Below are 16,276 nucleotides of genomic sequence, written 5' to 3' on the forward strand. Positions count from 1 at the left end.
GCAGCCTGGGTCCAGCCAGGGGGCCTGAAGACATTCTGGCAGGGCTGAACCGAAGGAACCCAAGGAACCCAGAGGACTTTGCGAACCAGGCACCTCTTGGAAAGCGCAAAGCATAAACTTTCGGCCTTGGCATTCAGGATCTGTCCGACTTCTCCACCCCCTTCACCCCCCCCCCCAAGTAGTTTGCAGAGGCAAAAGCTGTGACCTCTAGGACAAAGGCACACAGTACCACGCACAGAGGAGGCGCAGGTGTGAGATAAGGAAGCAATCATGTTGGTCTCCCAGGGAAGGAAAAGGCTGTGTAGATGGCTAATGAAAAGGGCACCGAAATCCTCCACGTGTCTTCGAAGGGGAATGAAAGATCTTCTGGGAGGATGAAAGGAATTAGACGTGTCGCTCCCAGGCAGCCAGAGAGCTGAAAGGAAGGTGTGTCTCTCCCAGCGGCCACACAGGGGAAAGGCTCCGAGTTGTAAGGAAATGGGAGGTGTCTCCGATGTTTATTTTTGCCTAGCAACCCGCAGCCAACTGCTTCCCCCAGCTGCTGTCCACACGCGCCTCTCGGCCTCCCCGGGTCCTAGCGACTAGGAGAGCGGTCACTCGGTGTCAGTAAATCCAGGAGTGTGTGTGAGTGTGTGTGTGTGTGACTGGCTGGCAGCCCCTCCTTTGCCCATGCTCGGCTGTCACCTAGCTCGGCGACCGTCCCCTCCCTGGGCCTGACGCTCCGAGGTGACCCTGGCACAACTAAGTTATCTACATGACACACTGGGGGACGGTGAGGTGTTGAGGTCCCGGGGGCCGGCGGGGGGGGGGGAGGGCGGTATTGTTTGTGAGCAGCCATTCGAAGCCGCCAGTGGGCTCGTGTTTGGGGGGGCGCTTGTTAGGGGAGGGGTCTCTGCAGCGATTTCGGTAGGAGGGCAGCTATGGTAGGTTGCGCCGTATGGCACTGGAGGGGCGTCGCAGGCCTGGAGGGGAAACGATCGTGCTGGGGGGGGGGGAGGAGGAGAACCGAAGGATTTGGGGAGGGGGGTGCGGGGAAGAGCAAAGCAGATGGCCGGAGGCGGGGGAGGCGGAGTGCGGCCGGGGGCTGCAGAGTTTTCCCGGGGAGCCGAGGGGCGGCTCTGCAGAGAATCGGAAGGCGGGGAGGGGCTCCCCGGAGTAGCCGGGAGGGGGATGGGGCGTCGGTGAGCGCGTGTGGCCCGGGCCCCGGCATGGGTGGGGGGAGGCGAGGGCGTGGCCTGCGCGCGGGGGCGGGGCTGTCCTCCTCCCGGGTCGGGCGCTGTGTGTGTGTGTGTGTGTGTGTGTGTGTGTGTGTGTGTGTGTGTGTGTGTGTACGCGCGCCAGTGCGCGTGCGCGCGCGGGCCCGGGAGGAGGCTCCCGAGCCAGTCGGTCCTCGCGGCGCAGCCCGCCGCCGCTCCCCGCGCCCCTATGTGAGGGAATCGGGGAGGCCCCGTGGCGCGCAGGGGAGGGCGAGGCATGTGCACGGGCCGGGGGTTGCTGCAGCCGCCCGAGGACGAGGAGGACGGCGGCGGCGAGGAGGAGAGCGGGGGGCTGGCGGCGGCGGCGGGCCCGGGCCGGGGGGATGCAGCGCGCTGTGTGTGTCTGGCTGTAGCTGACCCGAGGCGGCGAGGGAGCGCCGGAGACCCGCGGGAGGGACGTCCGGGCGGCGGCGGCGGCGGCCGCTGCAAGAAGTAGCAGCGGGACCGGCGACGGAGACGGCAGCCTGGAAATGCATTTTCCTCCTCAGCGGCCATGTTAACCAGGAAACCTTCGGCCGCCGCTCCCGCCGCCTACCCGACCGGTAAGGAAGGCCGGGTTCCCGCATCGACCCCCCGCCCGCCCTCCGCCTGGCCCGTCGGTGCCCGCGGGGCCTGCTCCGGCCTCGCCTGGCGGCGGGGGGGGGGGGGGGTGAACCGCCGTCTGCGGGACCTCGAACAAAGTCGGCGGGGCGGTACGCGGGAGCTGCGGGTGCTCATTGTTGCACGCGGGCCCAGGGCGGCCCCGCGGGGAGCCCTTCTCCCCGAGCTTGCTTCCCCCTCGGGTCCCGAGCCTGGCGACGCCGCGGCGCCCTCCTCTGCTTCCCCCCCCACCCCCCCCAAATCGCTCTCCTACTCAGCTTGCAACGTGGGCCGAGAAACCCCGGCCCCGCCTGGGCTTCCGCGCCGGGTGGCGAACTCGCGCGCCGGGGCCCGACTTAACTTTGCAGCTGCCGGAGCCCCGCCCGGGGGTGGTGGGTGCGGGGGTGCGCGCCCGGGAGCCCCGACGCCCCCCGCTCGCCCTGCGGCAGCGCGCGCGGCGCTCCCTCCGCCTTCTCCCCGGGAGCGGGGACTTCGCTGCCCATCGGGGTGTCGGGGGGGAGGATCTGGGTGGCTCCCCCCTCCCCGCACACCCCCCCTTTGACCCTCTTTTGTCTCCTCTCGTGCGTGTGACTCTCAGGCCGAGGAGGGGACAGTGCCATTCGCCAGCTTCAAGCTTCTCCGGGGCTCGGTGCGGGGGCCACCAGGAGCGGAGTGGGGACCGGCCCGTCCTCCCCCATCGGCCTGCCACCTCTCCGGGCCAGCAACGCTGCAGCCACAGCCCTCACGGTGAGACCCGGCCCGCGGGAAGGCTGGGCTGGGGGCAGTCCGTAGAACCGTGGGGAGGAGGGGGGGGGAAGACGGGGGGAGGTGTGGGAACGTGGAGCCTAAGCCAGAAATCCCCCAGACTTGGGGTGGTGATGCCGGGCCGGGAGGATAGAGGGCGAAGTGCAGACGGTTCCACGCCCCTGGCCAGGATCCTGTCCTCCCTCGACGCCGCCCTCTGTAACTTGGGCGAACCCAAAGCTGCAGCCACAAAGGAAGATTCGTGGCGTGGGCCCCTCATTTCCCCTCCGGAGCCCGCCCACCCCTGAGCTCCTCTTCCTTGGGACTTCCTCTTTGCCACTTTTCTTCCCTCTCTCTCCCCCCCTCACCCTCTTCTTTTTTTCTTTCTTTTTTTTCCACCCTAGCTTCCTAGAGCTCCCAGCCCGGTAAACACCCTCCTCCCCCCATCCCGTGGGTAGTAAGTATTTATAGAAACAGATCTGTGTTAGGGGACAGCCCAGGCCGCCCTGCCCGGAAAATCGATCCCCAAAAGAGTCTTTTAAGGCCTGGCTTCAGCCAGTAGGGAGCACCGCCAATTGTCCCCCGCGTGTGTAAGCATGTTTTATGAGGGCTACAGGTTTGAGCACAGCAGAAATTGTAATTAACATGAACAAAAATAAGAGCCACAGCAGCAGTCAAAACAAGCCACCCCTGCAGGAATCTGTAGTTGGATATTATTCAGAAGGAAAGGGCCAGCTTCGCTTTGTAGGTGGCCAGCAAGGGAAGGGCACCTGGCAGGTGCTGTGGTCTTCCCTAGAGAGCCCAGCATGGAGCTGGTGGCTGCAGAGATTGGCAGGTGAGCTTATCTTGGCTCCCAGGGACTACCCTTGCCTGGTGCCCACCAGCCTAAAGGAGGTAGGTGGTCAAGGGCATAATGGATAGTTTCCAAGGTTTCTTTTATATCTCAAATCTTTCACAGGACACCCCTAAGATGGTTCTTTGGGAGAGATGCTTGCTAGAGATAGGGTTTTGTTGGCCAAGAGAGAGTTGAACTCTTACAGAAAAGACCATTTGTATGTAGCCTGTAAGGGAGTGTTCCTAGGGGGTGGGGGTGGGGTTCACTTGTTCCCTAGAAACTTGTTTGTCAGAGGAGAATGTATGTTAGGATGTCTAGACTGTAGTTGTGCCTGTTGGACCTGGGGAAGTGTAGACAGGTTGCTTAGAAAACGTTCTTTCACCGTTCTTTTTTCTTGACACGTCTAGTCCTAGGGGCTAGGAATTTATTACACAGAAATTAATGTGGGTTGATGAAAGGGAGAGAGTGTGCAGGTAGGATGGATGATTTTGTGTATTGCTGATTATATTCTCTTCACAGTGATATAGTTGAGTAACTGCTATTGGTTTTAGGAGTCATGGTTTTGTTTTTTTGTGTGTGTGTGTGTTTTTTTTTTTTGGTTTGGTTTGGTTTAGATTCATCTGACAGTTTGGAAAATATAACATCCAGTTTTTTTCCATGTGTTGATGTAATCACATGACATGATGTGAACTGGGAAAGAAGTATTTGGTTTGCATCTGGCTTACAATTTTGTAAGGAAAGGGGTTACTTGATCAGAGGCTCTGTGCAATTGAAATATGTAATGAAATTAGAGAAAACAAAAGTTTCCAATGGAGGGGATAGTCTGTGTATGGTGTGCCAGAGAGGGAAAGAAGCGCATGTTTTCTCAGTACTTCTAATGATGGGTGCTGGTGTTTTGCTGTGGCATGTGTCAGATTTACCTGTGTTAAGTGTAAACTTCAGTGTGCTGTTGATCCTTAGATGCTTGGTTTTGAAAGTGGGAATTTGGGTTTCAGGTGTTGTTTAGTTTTGATTTCATAGAACAGGCAAGTTTGGCACACACAGAGTTTATCTGGTTCTGCTCCTTCCTTTTTAGATGACGATGCCAAACTCCACAAGTTAGCTGCTTGGTGAGGAGTCCCTAGTCAACACAGAGTAATGCATATTAATAACCCCACACACTCCTGGAGTCTGGTTTTAATAAACTACCTGGCATGACTGATTCTAGGAATTGTATTAGCTTTATTATAAATGCAGGAACTATCACAGATTCATATTCTCAGAGGTCTGTCTGTTCTTACAAGGTTTTACATTATAATTCTAGAGCATCTACACCTGGGAAGAACTGTTGTTGAATAAGTGCAGAGAAATGATCATTACAGAGAGGAGAGAAAAATGATCTTTTCAGAGGAACATATCCATATTTTCCCTTGTAAATGATATAGTGGGAAGGTAAATATGTGATTAGGAAGATTATCAGCTTTGGAATTTCCCACTTCCCTTTCTTTTCTGCCCCTGAGTATCTTTATTTACTTAGTTTATTTCTGTTTGTCCTAAAATTATGCCTAATAAATATCTTGGTTCCTGTTAAGTTTTTTTTTTCTGTTAATGTCATGTGGGAAATATTAATATACTAACCTTTTAAAATTCTGTACTATTAATATTTGCATCACTTTTCTCAACTTCCAGTGTTTAAAGCACTCTATAATTATAAATTTTACCCTTATAAAATAATTAGAATTAAAGATGTAAAGTTAATATTTTTAAAAGTAGTATTATTTTAAAGAAAAAAAAGTAGACATCTGACTCAGGGTCTGTCAACTTAAGTTGTGGTGTTTCTGGACTCACTTTTATTATAACACTACATAATATTCCTAAGATGACTTCAAAGAAGTATTAAAACACCCAGAAGTAGCAGCACTTGTTTTCTGTTAGATTCAAAGTACCAAGCTCATGAAACTGTTAATTTCACATAAGTTTTAATACTAGGTCTTTCATGGTCAGAAGAGGCTTTTGTAGGTGTCTCTGTTTTAGCCTTTATCCATCCAATTTGAGGGTGTTTAGATCATTACATTAATTCATCTGCTGTATAATTTAAATGTGACACACAGTGTTAGACATTAGCAAACAGGAATAAGTCATGATCTCTGATTCCAAGAGGCTTGAGTGAGAGTGAAAGGCTTTAATATTCAATATCCTTGTTTGTGATGTGGATATATACATATATGTGTCATATATATGATATATATACATATATATGTATACATATATATAAACATCATATATATATTTATATCTATCTATCTATATATATGTATATCTATCTATATATATATAGATAGATATACATATATATATATCTCCTGGAAATATTCTGGCTTTCCTAGTTCCCCTCTGTGTAAATTTTTTTTGTTTGTTTCATAGAAGAATTAATCATGCTTTTCAGTTTGGTTGTGAGTTCAGAGTCCTGCAATGCTGTAAATTCAAAGTCTTTTTTTTCTTTTCACTAAAGCTCTCAAATGACTCTCATTATTTTGTTTAGGGTTTCAGTGCTTCACATTCCTCTGGCATCCTTGTTCACTCATGTCTGGAACCTCTAATACTTAAGCCATACCTACAACCTGACATTTTGCTGGTTGATTGAAGATGGTGGCAAGTGTATTCTTTTGCCCTAGGCTTGCTTCAAACCTTAGTTCTCCAAGTCCTAGCCTCCTGAGTAGTGAAGATTACAAGCATAAGCCACTGCTATTCCTCTTCAAGTGACTTAAATATCTAGAAAGTGTAAAGATCCACATGTGGCTCTTATGTATTTAGTCTCTGTTTCTGCTGCATGTGCTTTTTAACTCACTGCCCTTTACCACTAAATCTCTGCCAGTGTACCAATGTACTGCAAGCCTAATGTCTTGTGACTTAGGGCACCAGGGACATTTTTCAACACCCTGAATGTTGACTTCATGTTTTATTTTGAAAAAATACCCCTTACCTGCAAGAGAGTTAAGGACTGTCATGTGTGCTCCTATTCACTAGATAACTATTGAGTATTTACTGTAGTTCGTAAGGACTTAAAAAGTATACAGGGGACCTTGCCCTGGAATTGTTCTCAGCCAGGTGGATGAAATTGATGTTAAAACAATTATAGTAAAATGTAGTAAATATTAGTGATATTTCAGTGTACTACAAATACAGAAGTAGGTGTGTCATGGATCAGAGGAGGTAAGAGTTGAACCAGGCTGGCACTGAAGAGTGAGTTGAACTTATCATTTAGATGGTAATAGGAAAGACATTCCAGGAAGCTTTTGCAAAGAATGATACATAGCTCTCACTTGCTAAGTATGATACTAAACACTTCGTACATATTGCCTTTTAATCCTCCTTAGAGCCCTATTAAAGTAGCTTTGTTATGTTTTCTTTTCTTTTTTTTTCTTTTCTTGAAAAACAGGACAATAAATAAATTGCCGATGGTCACACCATTGTTAATGAATGTTATTGGACATTCATATCATATGTATTGAACTGAAAATCTCTGGGCTTCTATGATGTGACCTCATTAGAAATAATTGTCTAAAAGAGCATGGTGTTTCCACAGGCCTTAGGGGAATTCAGCTTCCTTTTTGGAGAGAAGGGTAACAGTGGTAGGTGAGATTGAAAGGGCCCAGGTAATTTAGGCTTTACATTAGAACCTTGTGTCCTTACTGGGAAGTTTTGCATTAGTTGAGGAAATGGAGTGCATCTTTGGTCCATGAACAGAAGCATGAGCAGTCTCACATTGACACTTGTAAGCTGGCACTCTAGAAGCATTATGTTGGGAAGAAATTTGAAGAATTTTAGGTTCCAAAGCAGTGTTTTGAGGCCATTCCAGTCTGCCAAGATGACAGGAATGTAAGGTGGAAATGATGACCTGAGTGGATAGACAGTCAGGAGGCTTTGGGGTGATTTGGGAAGGTGAGGGAGATGTTGAGAGATCATTCCAGGTAACTAGTGCCAAGGACTCACAGGTCTGTACAACTAGAGTATGTGTATGCTGAGGGGAAGTCTTCTGTTTAACAAAAATTGAAGCATATGAGAGGAGGTAACCATTTGATAGAAAAATCTTGAGTGTGAATTTCCTCTTGGAGAGGGCTCTGATTAGCCCATAAGCATGTATCTTGAACCTAGCAGACATGGATTCTGAGGGTCAGCTATAGGATTTTGCCGATTCATTTCATGCGTGGTACTGAAACTTTGGTTCACCTCTGGATCACTGTGGAAGGATTGTGGGGATTAAAAAAAAATAAAGCAAATGAGAGAGATTGATGCTTGACCCTACCTAAGGGCAAGTGAACTAATAGTTGATGTGGGAAAAAGAGACCAAGGAAAGATGGAGAGAGAGATGGTCCAGGGTTTTTTTGGGGGGAGGGGGAGGGGATAAATTCTCTCATTCTGGTTATATTTGATACCTTTTTTTTCTTTTTTTAAATTTTATTTTATTGTAAAGATGCTGTACAGAGGGGTTACAATATGAGTAAAGCAATGAGTACATTTTTTTTAAATTGTGAAAATACTGTACAAAGGGGTTACAATTACATGGGCAAGGTAATGAGTGCATTTCTTTTTTTTTTTTTTTTTTTTTTGCTTATGTGGTGCTGAGGAATCGAACCCAGGGCCTCAAGCATGCAAGGCAAGCGCTCTACCACTGAGCCACCTTCCCAGCCCTGAGTGCATTTCTTATCAAGTGTTGTTGCCTCCTCCTTTGTTTCCCCTTCCCATCCCTTCCTATCTCATTTTTTAATTATGAAAAAAAAATCTTGCTGTAGTAAAACTCACAGTGAATTTATCATGTTAAAAGTTTTGCTTAGTTACATTTTAGGAATCCTTACAGCCGTAGCTTTGTCTTTAATGAAACTTGATTCTTTCTATAGCATGTATACAAGTAACATTGGTTTTATTCTTCCCAAATACCTCTATCCTGGCCTGAAGAAAACAGTTCTTCAGGAGACATGTATTTCAAATTTCAGGTCCTTTTTTTCCCCCTGGGATTTGAAAAACTAATAGGAATATAGAGGATGAGGCTTGGGAAGAAAAACACTGAACAAGCCTTTAACCGGTTTTATATATACTTAAAACATTCCTAATACATCTTTTAATATATTTTATCCTAGGATGAAGATGAATAACCTGTCCAGCTATCTTAATAAATATAAGGTCACTTAGCTTGGAGCATTATCTATGACTTAAAAGAGCCCAACTAAAAATCGAAAAATCTCTGAGAAATAAAAGTCCCAAGTTTATGAAGTCATGGTCAGACAGGCCCAAGTACTAGCTTCTACTTTGTTTTAGAAGTGGAAAGAACCCTCATTCTAAAGATGGTCATTATACCTGTTACGTGTCAGTTAAAATGTGGGTTTCATCTGCTAGTAGGAAGGATTTAGAATTTCATTTTACAATTCAAGTATTCTCAAACCATTTCTCAAATTACTGTGCTATTTCCACAGCAAACTTTTCTTCTTCTTCACTTTTCTCTGAGAGGTAGGGAGTTTAGTAAAGGATAACAGAAAAAATAAGCAAAATGGTAACACAGGACTTTAACTAGTTATGTCCTAAGCTTTTGAAAGTCAGGGTACATTGCTCCTGTGTGGCTAAACTGACGTTAATATTAAATAAATGAGATGAATTGTGAATGATACATTGATCTTTGGTATGTCACGTAAAAATTGCATAGTATGCTGCTTAGAGGAAAGAAAAGGAGTTTTTGGCTTACCCTGTCTGTTTTATTTGGACAGCAGGGATGGTGTTCAGGGATGGTGTTTGTGTCTGAAATAGAAATTGCTTCTTTGTATTCTTTATAGGAAAGTAGAGCATCCCAGAAGCCTCTGTCTCAAAAGATTGCTGAGCCCTAGACAGAAAGAAGGCCCCAGCAGTGTGGTGGTTGCTTGGTTTGTTGGGCTGAGTGGCCTTAAATGGTCATTATAGTCAGTAACTCCCAGAAACTTAAAAATAGGTTAGAGGTTTACAAGATAACTATAGTGCATGTCCACATGGGGATCTTTTGAGCTAAAAGCACATTGTAACTTCAGCACTGGGTCTTGTGTATGTTCCTGGGTTTAATCAGTTTTTCAGGGAAGAGAAAGTTGCTGGTGAGAAGGTGTTTGCAGAATAGGTCTACATATTGGAGAAAGAGTACACAAGACAGGGATGGTCCATGTCCTCATGTTGATAAAAGTACCAAATGAGGTATGGAAGGTGCTGACAGTGGGTGTGGGGAACAGTGTTAGATTCTTCCTGCATCCTGTTCTATTTTTATCTTAAATGTAGATTGGGTGGCACACCCATGATGTACCAGGCCTGGAACTAAATACTAGGGATAGGATAATGACCAAGACACATTGGTCTCAGCCTCCATGGAGAACGAATCCTTAAGGATCCTGGTTATATACAGCAAACTTACTTGTCTGTCAGGTGTGGCCTGTGCTTCCTAGCCTTACTCTCATCTTTATTGAATCAGTCTGTCAGTGTGGTATTCATTCCCTCCACCGGGCATTCGTGGGGTCTTTCTTGGGTGACCCCTTTCACTTTGTAAAACTATTTCTGCTTATGGAATCAAACCAAATTGGATTTTGTAAAGTTGAGGGTGAGGGCTGACTTACAAAGTCACATTTGAACCAGGCAGGCAGACCTCTTCTGTTCTACTCACATGTCCTGTCTGAATTTCAGATTGGTGGCAGTAAGCACACAATGAATGATCACCTGCACGTCAGCAGCCACGGCCAGATCCAGGTTCAGCAGTTGTTTGAGGATAATAGTAACAAGAGGACAGTGCTCACCACACAACCAAATGGGCTTACGACCGTGGGCAAGACAGGCTTGCCGGTGGTGTCAGAGCGGCAGCTAGAGAGCATTCACAGGCGGCAGGGGAGCTCCACCTCTCTGAAGTCTCTGGAAAGCATGGGGAAGGTGAAAGCTACCCCCATGACACCTGAACAAGCAATGAAGCAATACATGCAAAAACTAACGGCCTTTGAACACCACGAGATTTTCAGCTACCCTGAGATATACTTCTTGGGTCCAAATGCAAAGAAGCGGCAGGGCATGACAGGTGGACCCAACAATGGTGGCTATGACGATGACCAGGGATCATATGTACAGGTGCCCCATGATCATGTGGCTTACAGGTACGAAGTCCTCAAGGTCATCGGGAAGGGGAGTTTTGGGCAAGTGGTCAAAGCCTATGACCATAAAGTCCACCAGCATGTGGCCCTGAAGATGGTGCGGAATGAGAAACGCTTCCACCGACAGGCAGCGGAGGAGATTCGAATTCTGGAACATCTGCGGAAGCAAGACAAGGACAACACCATGAACGTCATCCACATGCTGGAGAATTTCACCTTCCGAAACCACATCTGCCTGACATTTGAGCTGCTGAGCATGAACCTCTATGAGCTCATCAAGAAGAATAAATTCCAGGGCTTTAGCCTGCCTTTGGTCCGGAAGTTTGCCCACTCGATTCTACAGTGCTTGGATGCTTTGCACAAAAATAGAATAATTCACTGTGACCTTAAACCCGAGAACATTTTGTTAAAGCAGCAGGGTAGAAGCAGTATTAAAGTGATTGATTTTGGCTCCAGTTGTTATGAGCATCAGCGTGTCTACACTTACATCCAGTCGCGCTTTTACCGGGCTCCGGAGGTGATCCTTGGGGCCAGGTATGGCATGCCTATTGATATGTGGAGCCTGGGCTGCATTTTAGCAGAGCTCCTGACAGGTTACCCACTCTTGCCTGGGGAAGATGAAGGAGACCAGCTGGCCTGTATGATTGAACTGTTGGGCATGCCCTCCCAGAAACTCCTGGACGCGTCCAAAAGAGCCAAAAATTTTGTGAGCTCCAAGGGTTATCCCCGCTACTGCACTGTCACGACTCTGTCAGATGGCTCTGTGGTCCTCAACGGAGGCCGTTCTCGGAGAGGGAAACTGAGGGGCCCACCAGAGAGCAGAGAGTGGGGGAATGCACTGAAGGGATGTGATGATCCTCTTTTCCTTGACTTCTTAAAACAGTGTTTAGAATGGGATCCTGCAGTACGCATGACCCCAGGCCAGGCATTAAGGCACCCCTGGCTCCGGAGGAGGTTGCCAAAGCCTCCAACCGGGGAGAAGACATCAGTGAAAAGGATACCGGAGAGCACTGGTGCTATCACGTCGATTTCCAAGTTACCTCCACCTTCCAGCTCAGCTTCCAAACTGAGGACGAATTTGGCACAAATGACAGATGCCAATGGGAATATTCAGCAGAGGACAGTGTTGCCAAAACTCGTGAGCTGAGCTCCAGTCCCCTGACGCTGGTAATCTGAAAGATACGACATAGCTGAGCCTTACTGGGTTGAAAGGAGTAGCTCAGCCCTGTTTTTATTTGCTCAATAACTCGACTCATTTGTATCTTTTCAGCACTTAATTTTGATGTAAGACAGTCGTTTGTTTTGTTTTTATAAAATACATGGGGACAATGCTTTAAGTTTTTATACTTTCTGAAACCGTTTTTCTTTGTGTGTGTGTGTGCGTGTGTGTGTGTGTGCATATGCGTGTGCGTGTGCGTGTGTGTGTTCAAAAAGTACGATGAGCCTTACTGTATTTAGTGTGGCAGAGAAATAACATCAGTGGCAGGCCATTGGTTACTACATCACTGCCGTGCTTTTACAGATTGGTCAGACATTCACTATGTTTCCATGGTTCATATACCCCCTGGGAGGTGGCCCTGTAAGGCCCTCCTGGTCTCTCCATGTATCAGTTTCGTGCACAGGTTTAGCATGTCTTGCTGCCATCTTCCAAGAAGTAAGTCTGGGTGTTGGTGGCAGTTAGGAGGGAGAATGGTCAAAGTGAAAATGATGTGCTAACAAAAACCACACCCTAAGATCCCCAGCGTTTAAATTGCCCACTTAGCAGTCTGACACTCTAAAAACTAGCAGAGCAGCATTTAGTGGACAAATAGAAATGGAAATGTGTGTGTCTCCAAATTTTCTAATAGGATTGGCAAGCTGTTTTTGCAAGAAGCGTCCTATCACAGAATTGGTTTTGCACCTAATTTTAGACATGGACTCCGCGATGGTTCCTTCCTTCTCCTTGCTCTTCTCTCTGTTCCCCTTTTACTGCATATCTGCTGCCCACGTCTAGTTTGCCTTCTTCCTTTGGCGATATATCCCAGACTGTTAACACCGAAAGAGACATTTCGGCTGTGATTGTGACCATCCTTTCATACTCCAATTTTTAAAAAAGGATAGCAGCCTAGCTACTTAAGAGTTTCCATAGTTCCAAAGAAGAAAGACTTAGCAGATTAGAGTGAAATCACACTTTTTAGGTGCCACTGTAAGGTTCTCTTAGCCCGGGAAAGTAACTCTTTCTTTAAAAAGAAAGATGGTTGAAAAATCCTCTTGGTGAGCAGAAGTTACCTTGGTCATTCAGTAAGGCCAGGTTTAACAACACCTTGAAAAGAGGAGAAGTTCAACTGCAAGTTAAATGGTTTGACTTACCCTTTTTATCATTAGAAGAATCATGGAAATTACATTCCTCTATTTTATTTTACTTTCTTTTGGATTGCACTGACTGTTTTATGTGGAAATGACACTTTACCTGGAAAAGTAACTGAGAGTTAGTTAGGTAAAAGAATATTTTCTTCTCTGAATAATGCTTATTTTCACAGTGAAATTTTCAGTATTTTATCACTAAGGTATGAACAGTGAAATATATCAATATCAAGGCACGTGGATAAAGTTCTTTAGTATGTGCAATTTAATATAGAAAGATTTCTGCCTGTTTGGATAATGGGTTTGGGGTAGTATAAATTAGGATAAATAATCTTTTATATGCACAGATATTATTGTATTGCCTGTAAACTGATTTACAAGTACTTAAGGCACGGTCCCCAGTGAGGCCAAGAAAGTTTCCGGTTAAGTTCTTTGAATATTAATTCTACAGTTCCTTTTACTTTAAAAAAATAATGTCATTTACAACAAAACATTTTACTTCTCTTGAGACCTTGCCAGTTGATGGTGGAAAAATATGCTCAGGAAATATTTCAGATATTTGCCAAAAAAAAAAAAACCCAGTAATAAGGTTAACTTATTGATAAGATAATGATGTCGCTTCTTGCTTTAAGGGTGTCACTGATAAAGTAATTTGTACTTCTGTATTTAGAAATTGTAGCTAATTTCCCTTAGTCAAATTCTTTAGCATATTGTACACATTGCTGTGTAACCCTTGAAAGTGCAATAATGTTAGTAAATTACATTTTAAGTAATGCTCATGTGACAATACCCCCATCAGTGGCTTAGAGGACTTACCATTTGTGTATTTATTCAAACTTCAGCTTAAAGGCATAACATTCATAAGCCTTAGTTTGGTGGTGGTGTAAAACCACGAACCTCTTTATGATGGTTATTTTCTTTAGATCATTAAAATAAAACCGTATGAAAAGCTATTTTCTCCTTATGACGCTCCTCCTCCATCTCCACTCTCATTTGCACATGTAAGTTTAAATCTATGAACCTGAGCCTGCCATTACCAACTTCCCTGTAACATGGTACATGTGAAAATGTATAAGTGGTCTAATACTGCTTTACTTTCCCCTTCCACACAAAACTGGTTCCTGAGATGCCAGCAATGCATTTGTGTCTGTCTTTATTCACAAATGTGACCGGAAACTTTGAAGCCAAACTATAATGTGCAGTGCTATGGGGCTTAAAAAATTTTTTTTCTTTTGTCCAAATACAGTACAATATCCTTTAGTCACAAAAGCCCCATGTTTTAGCATTTAGTAATAAACTGCTTTTTCAAGTTTCAAGTTTGATTGTAATGTCAAAAACAAAAAAAAATGTGGCATCTTGTTGACTTTTAAAAAGTAAATAAAGGGCTCTGATAGGCTAGTAGGAGTTGGCTTGGAAGCAGTCTCACAGGTTCCCATTGTCTAGGGATGTCTGAGCTGTTTTCAGACTTAAGAATGGCACAGCGTCGTCTTGTCTTTGGTTGCAGTCTCATCTGGCTCCATTTCTTGCACACCAGAGTGTTCATTACCACATAAGTGTGTGTCGCTACAGCAGTGGAACAGCAGTGATGCAAGACAGTGTAGATTAATAGTAGAAGAGAAATTGTGCCCTTAGTGTTAACAATGTGCCTTTTGTTCTGAATGCCATGTTGTGGGGCATGCATTGTTTGGCCTCTTTAACTGTTTGAATACTAGGTAGGAAGGATGGAACCCACCTCTGCAAAGATACATCTGTCTTAAATATCTAGTTACAGGCCTTAATAGAAACCATAAGGCGTGAATTTCATTGTCAGGCGCTGAATGAGGGAATTCCTGTGTTTAAGGGGTTAAAGATGGTCTTTATTGTATCTTAACATCAGACTGATTTTTTAAAAGATATTTTTTGTTATGCTAACACTAGACAAAAATCAACTGTATTTGTAAAAATTTACCTCAAACCATTTAATTTTATAGTGTGATTAATCCCAGGGCATTTGGTATGAACCAAAGTGCATTCCTTTTATATGTGCCTGGCTTCTAGTAAGGATGGCCAGGGATTTTTACACCTTGGGTGCAAGGCACTTAAGCCACTTTTAAACTTAATAGGTGGTTTGAAGTCATGTTAAATGACTCCATCAGAATGTTCAAAAAACACTTTCGGCATCAGTAGCATTGGGCCATATTGGAATCTTAAAAAAGTGTGAGTTATTTTAAAGAGAGCATTCATTTTTTTTTGTACTTTTTTTCATGTAGAATATTTCTGGTAAGCAGAAGACTTAAAAAAAAAAACAAACGGATTTGGTTGGTAAAGGTTTTAATATTGCCCAACATAATGCTGTGGTAGCATTAAAAAAAAGTATTTGTGAACTCTTTGTTTCTTAGGGGCTTGTACATCTCTCTGCTATGGACATAGATAAAATTAATTGTAATTATACTCAGCTCAACTGCTACAGTTATGTCTAGGCAGTAGCTTGAGTTTCTATCGAGCAACAACTTAGACACGTGACTGTAATATGCTGCAACTGTGTGTACTGAAAATATGTGAAAATGGTTGAATGTGGACTGTGTATATATGTATGTAAAAATTTTTGTGAGATGCTGCTGTCGCCACTTAACATACAATATGTTCTAGTGGATTTTAATCCTAGTGGCCAGTTCTATGATACTGTATGTATTGTACAGCTGCTGACAGGAGTAAGACTGTTTAGTGAATATTTGTTAAATTTTATTGTTGTGGCCAGAGATAATTTCAGAATAAAATTTTAATGTCCTACCTTACTTTTCTCCCCTGTTCTAACTATAATTTAACTCCTCATCTATTTCCTGTATTATCCTTGGTCTGTCAGCCTGCAGAAAATGGACATGCCAAATGGATAAGTTTGGCATCAGTGGCTTGAAAAGTTAAAGTAATCCATTCTCTTAGTTAGTTCATCAGCAGTAACTTATTAGTTCAAGGTAAATACATAAATACTAAGTTCAGAAACACGAAGGTTTTAGAGGACAGCTCCTGCTTTCCTCAGGCTACTCTATTTGCCTTTAATGTTTCCATGTAAACTTGCTTTATATGGGATCTGCCATGCTCTATCATGCTAGGACTTGCAGACCTCTTTTTTAACTTGGAAGGTGGTCCTACAGCCAGCAGTGCAGAGTCTGTTAGTTAGTTCTTCCCCACTTGTTTCCATTCCTTCCTGGGCACAAGCTCTGGCCAGTTAACACTCTGTGACCACGCAAGCTTTTTAATGTGTATGCCTTTGCAGGTTCTGTACTTGTGTGTACTCTATGGTTCACATTTGAGAGTTTTCGTGTGCTATCATAACTGAATCAAGAAATGAGGCCTGTGAGGTTCAACTAGCTCCTGGTATGTCAAGTTCAGTTAACACCAAGTTAAGAGTTTTCCTA

General features: G+C 44.9%; 1 protein-coding gene across 1 annotated transcript; it reads left to right on the forward strand.

Annotated features, from left to right (window-relative positions):
• The first annotated feature begins 1,358 nt into the window (after positions 1–1,358).
• Positions 1,359–15,655, forward strand: Dyrk2 (dual specificity tyrosine phosphorylation regulated kinase 2). The gene is made up of 3 exons (XM_069988310.1): positions 1,359–1,798; positions 2,434–2,582; positions 10,084–15,655. Exons 1-3 carry the CDS (start codon positions 1,750–1,752, stop codon positions 11,683–11,685), a joined length of 1,800 nt encoding a protein of 599 aa, XP_069844411.1. The 5' UTR covers positions 1,359–1,749; the 3' UTR covers positions 11,686–15,655.
• Positions 15,656–16,276: the final 621 nt, after the last annotated feature.

This window comes from Dipodomys merriami, unplaced genomic scaffold (assembly GCF_024711535.1).
Source record: "Dipodomys merriami isolate MVZ:Mamm:240054 unplaced genomic scaffold, mDipMer1.0.p SCAF_10, whole genome shotgun sequence".
NCBI classification, from domain to species: domain Eukaryota; kingdom Metazoa; phylum Chordata; class Mammalia; order Rodentia; family Heteromyidae; genus Dipodomys; species Dipodomys merriami.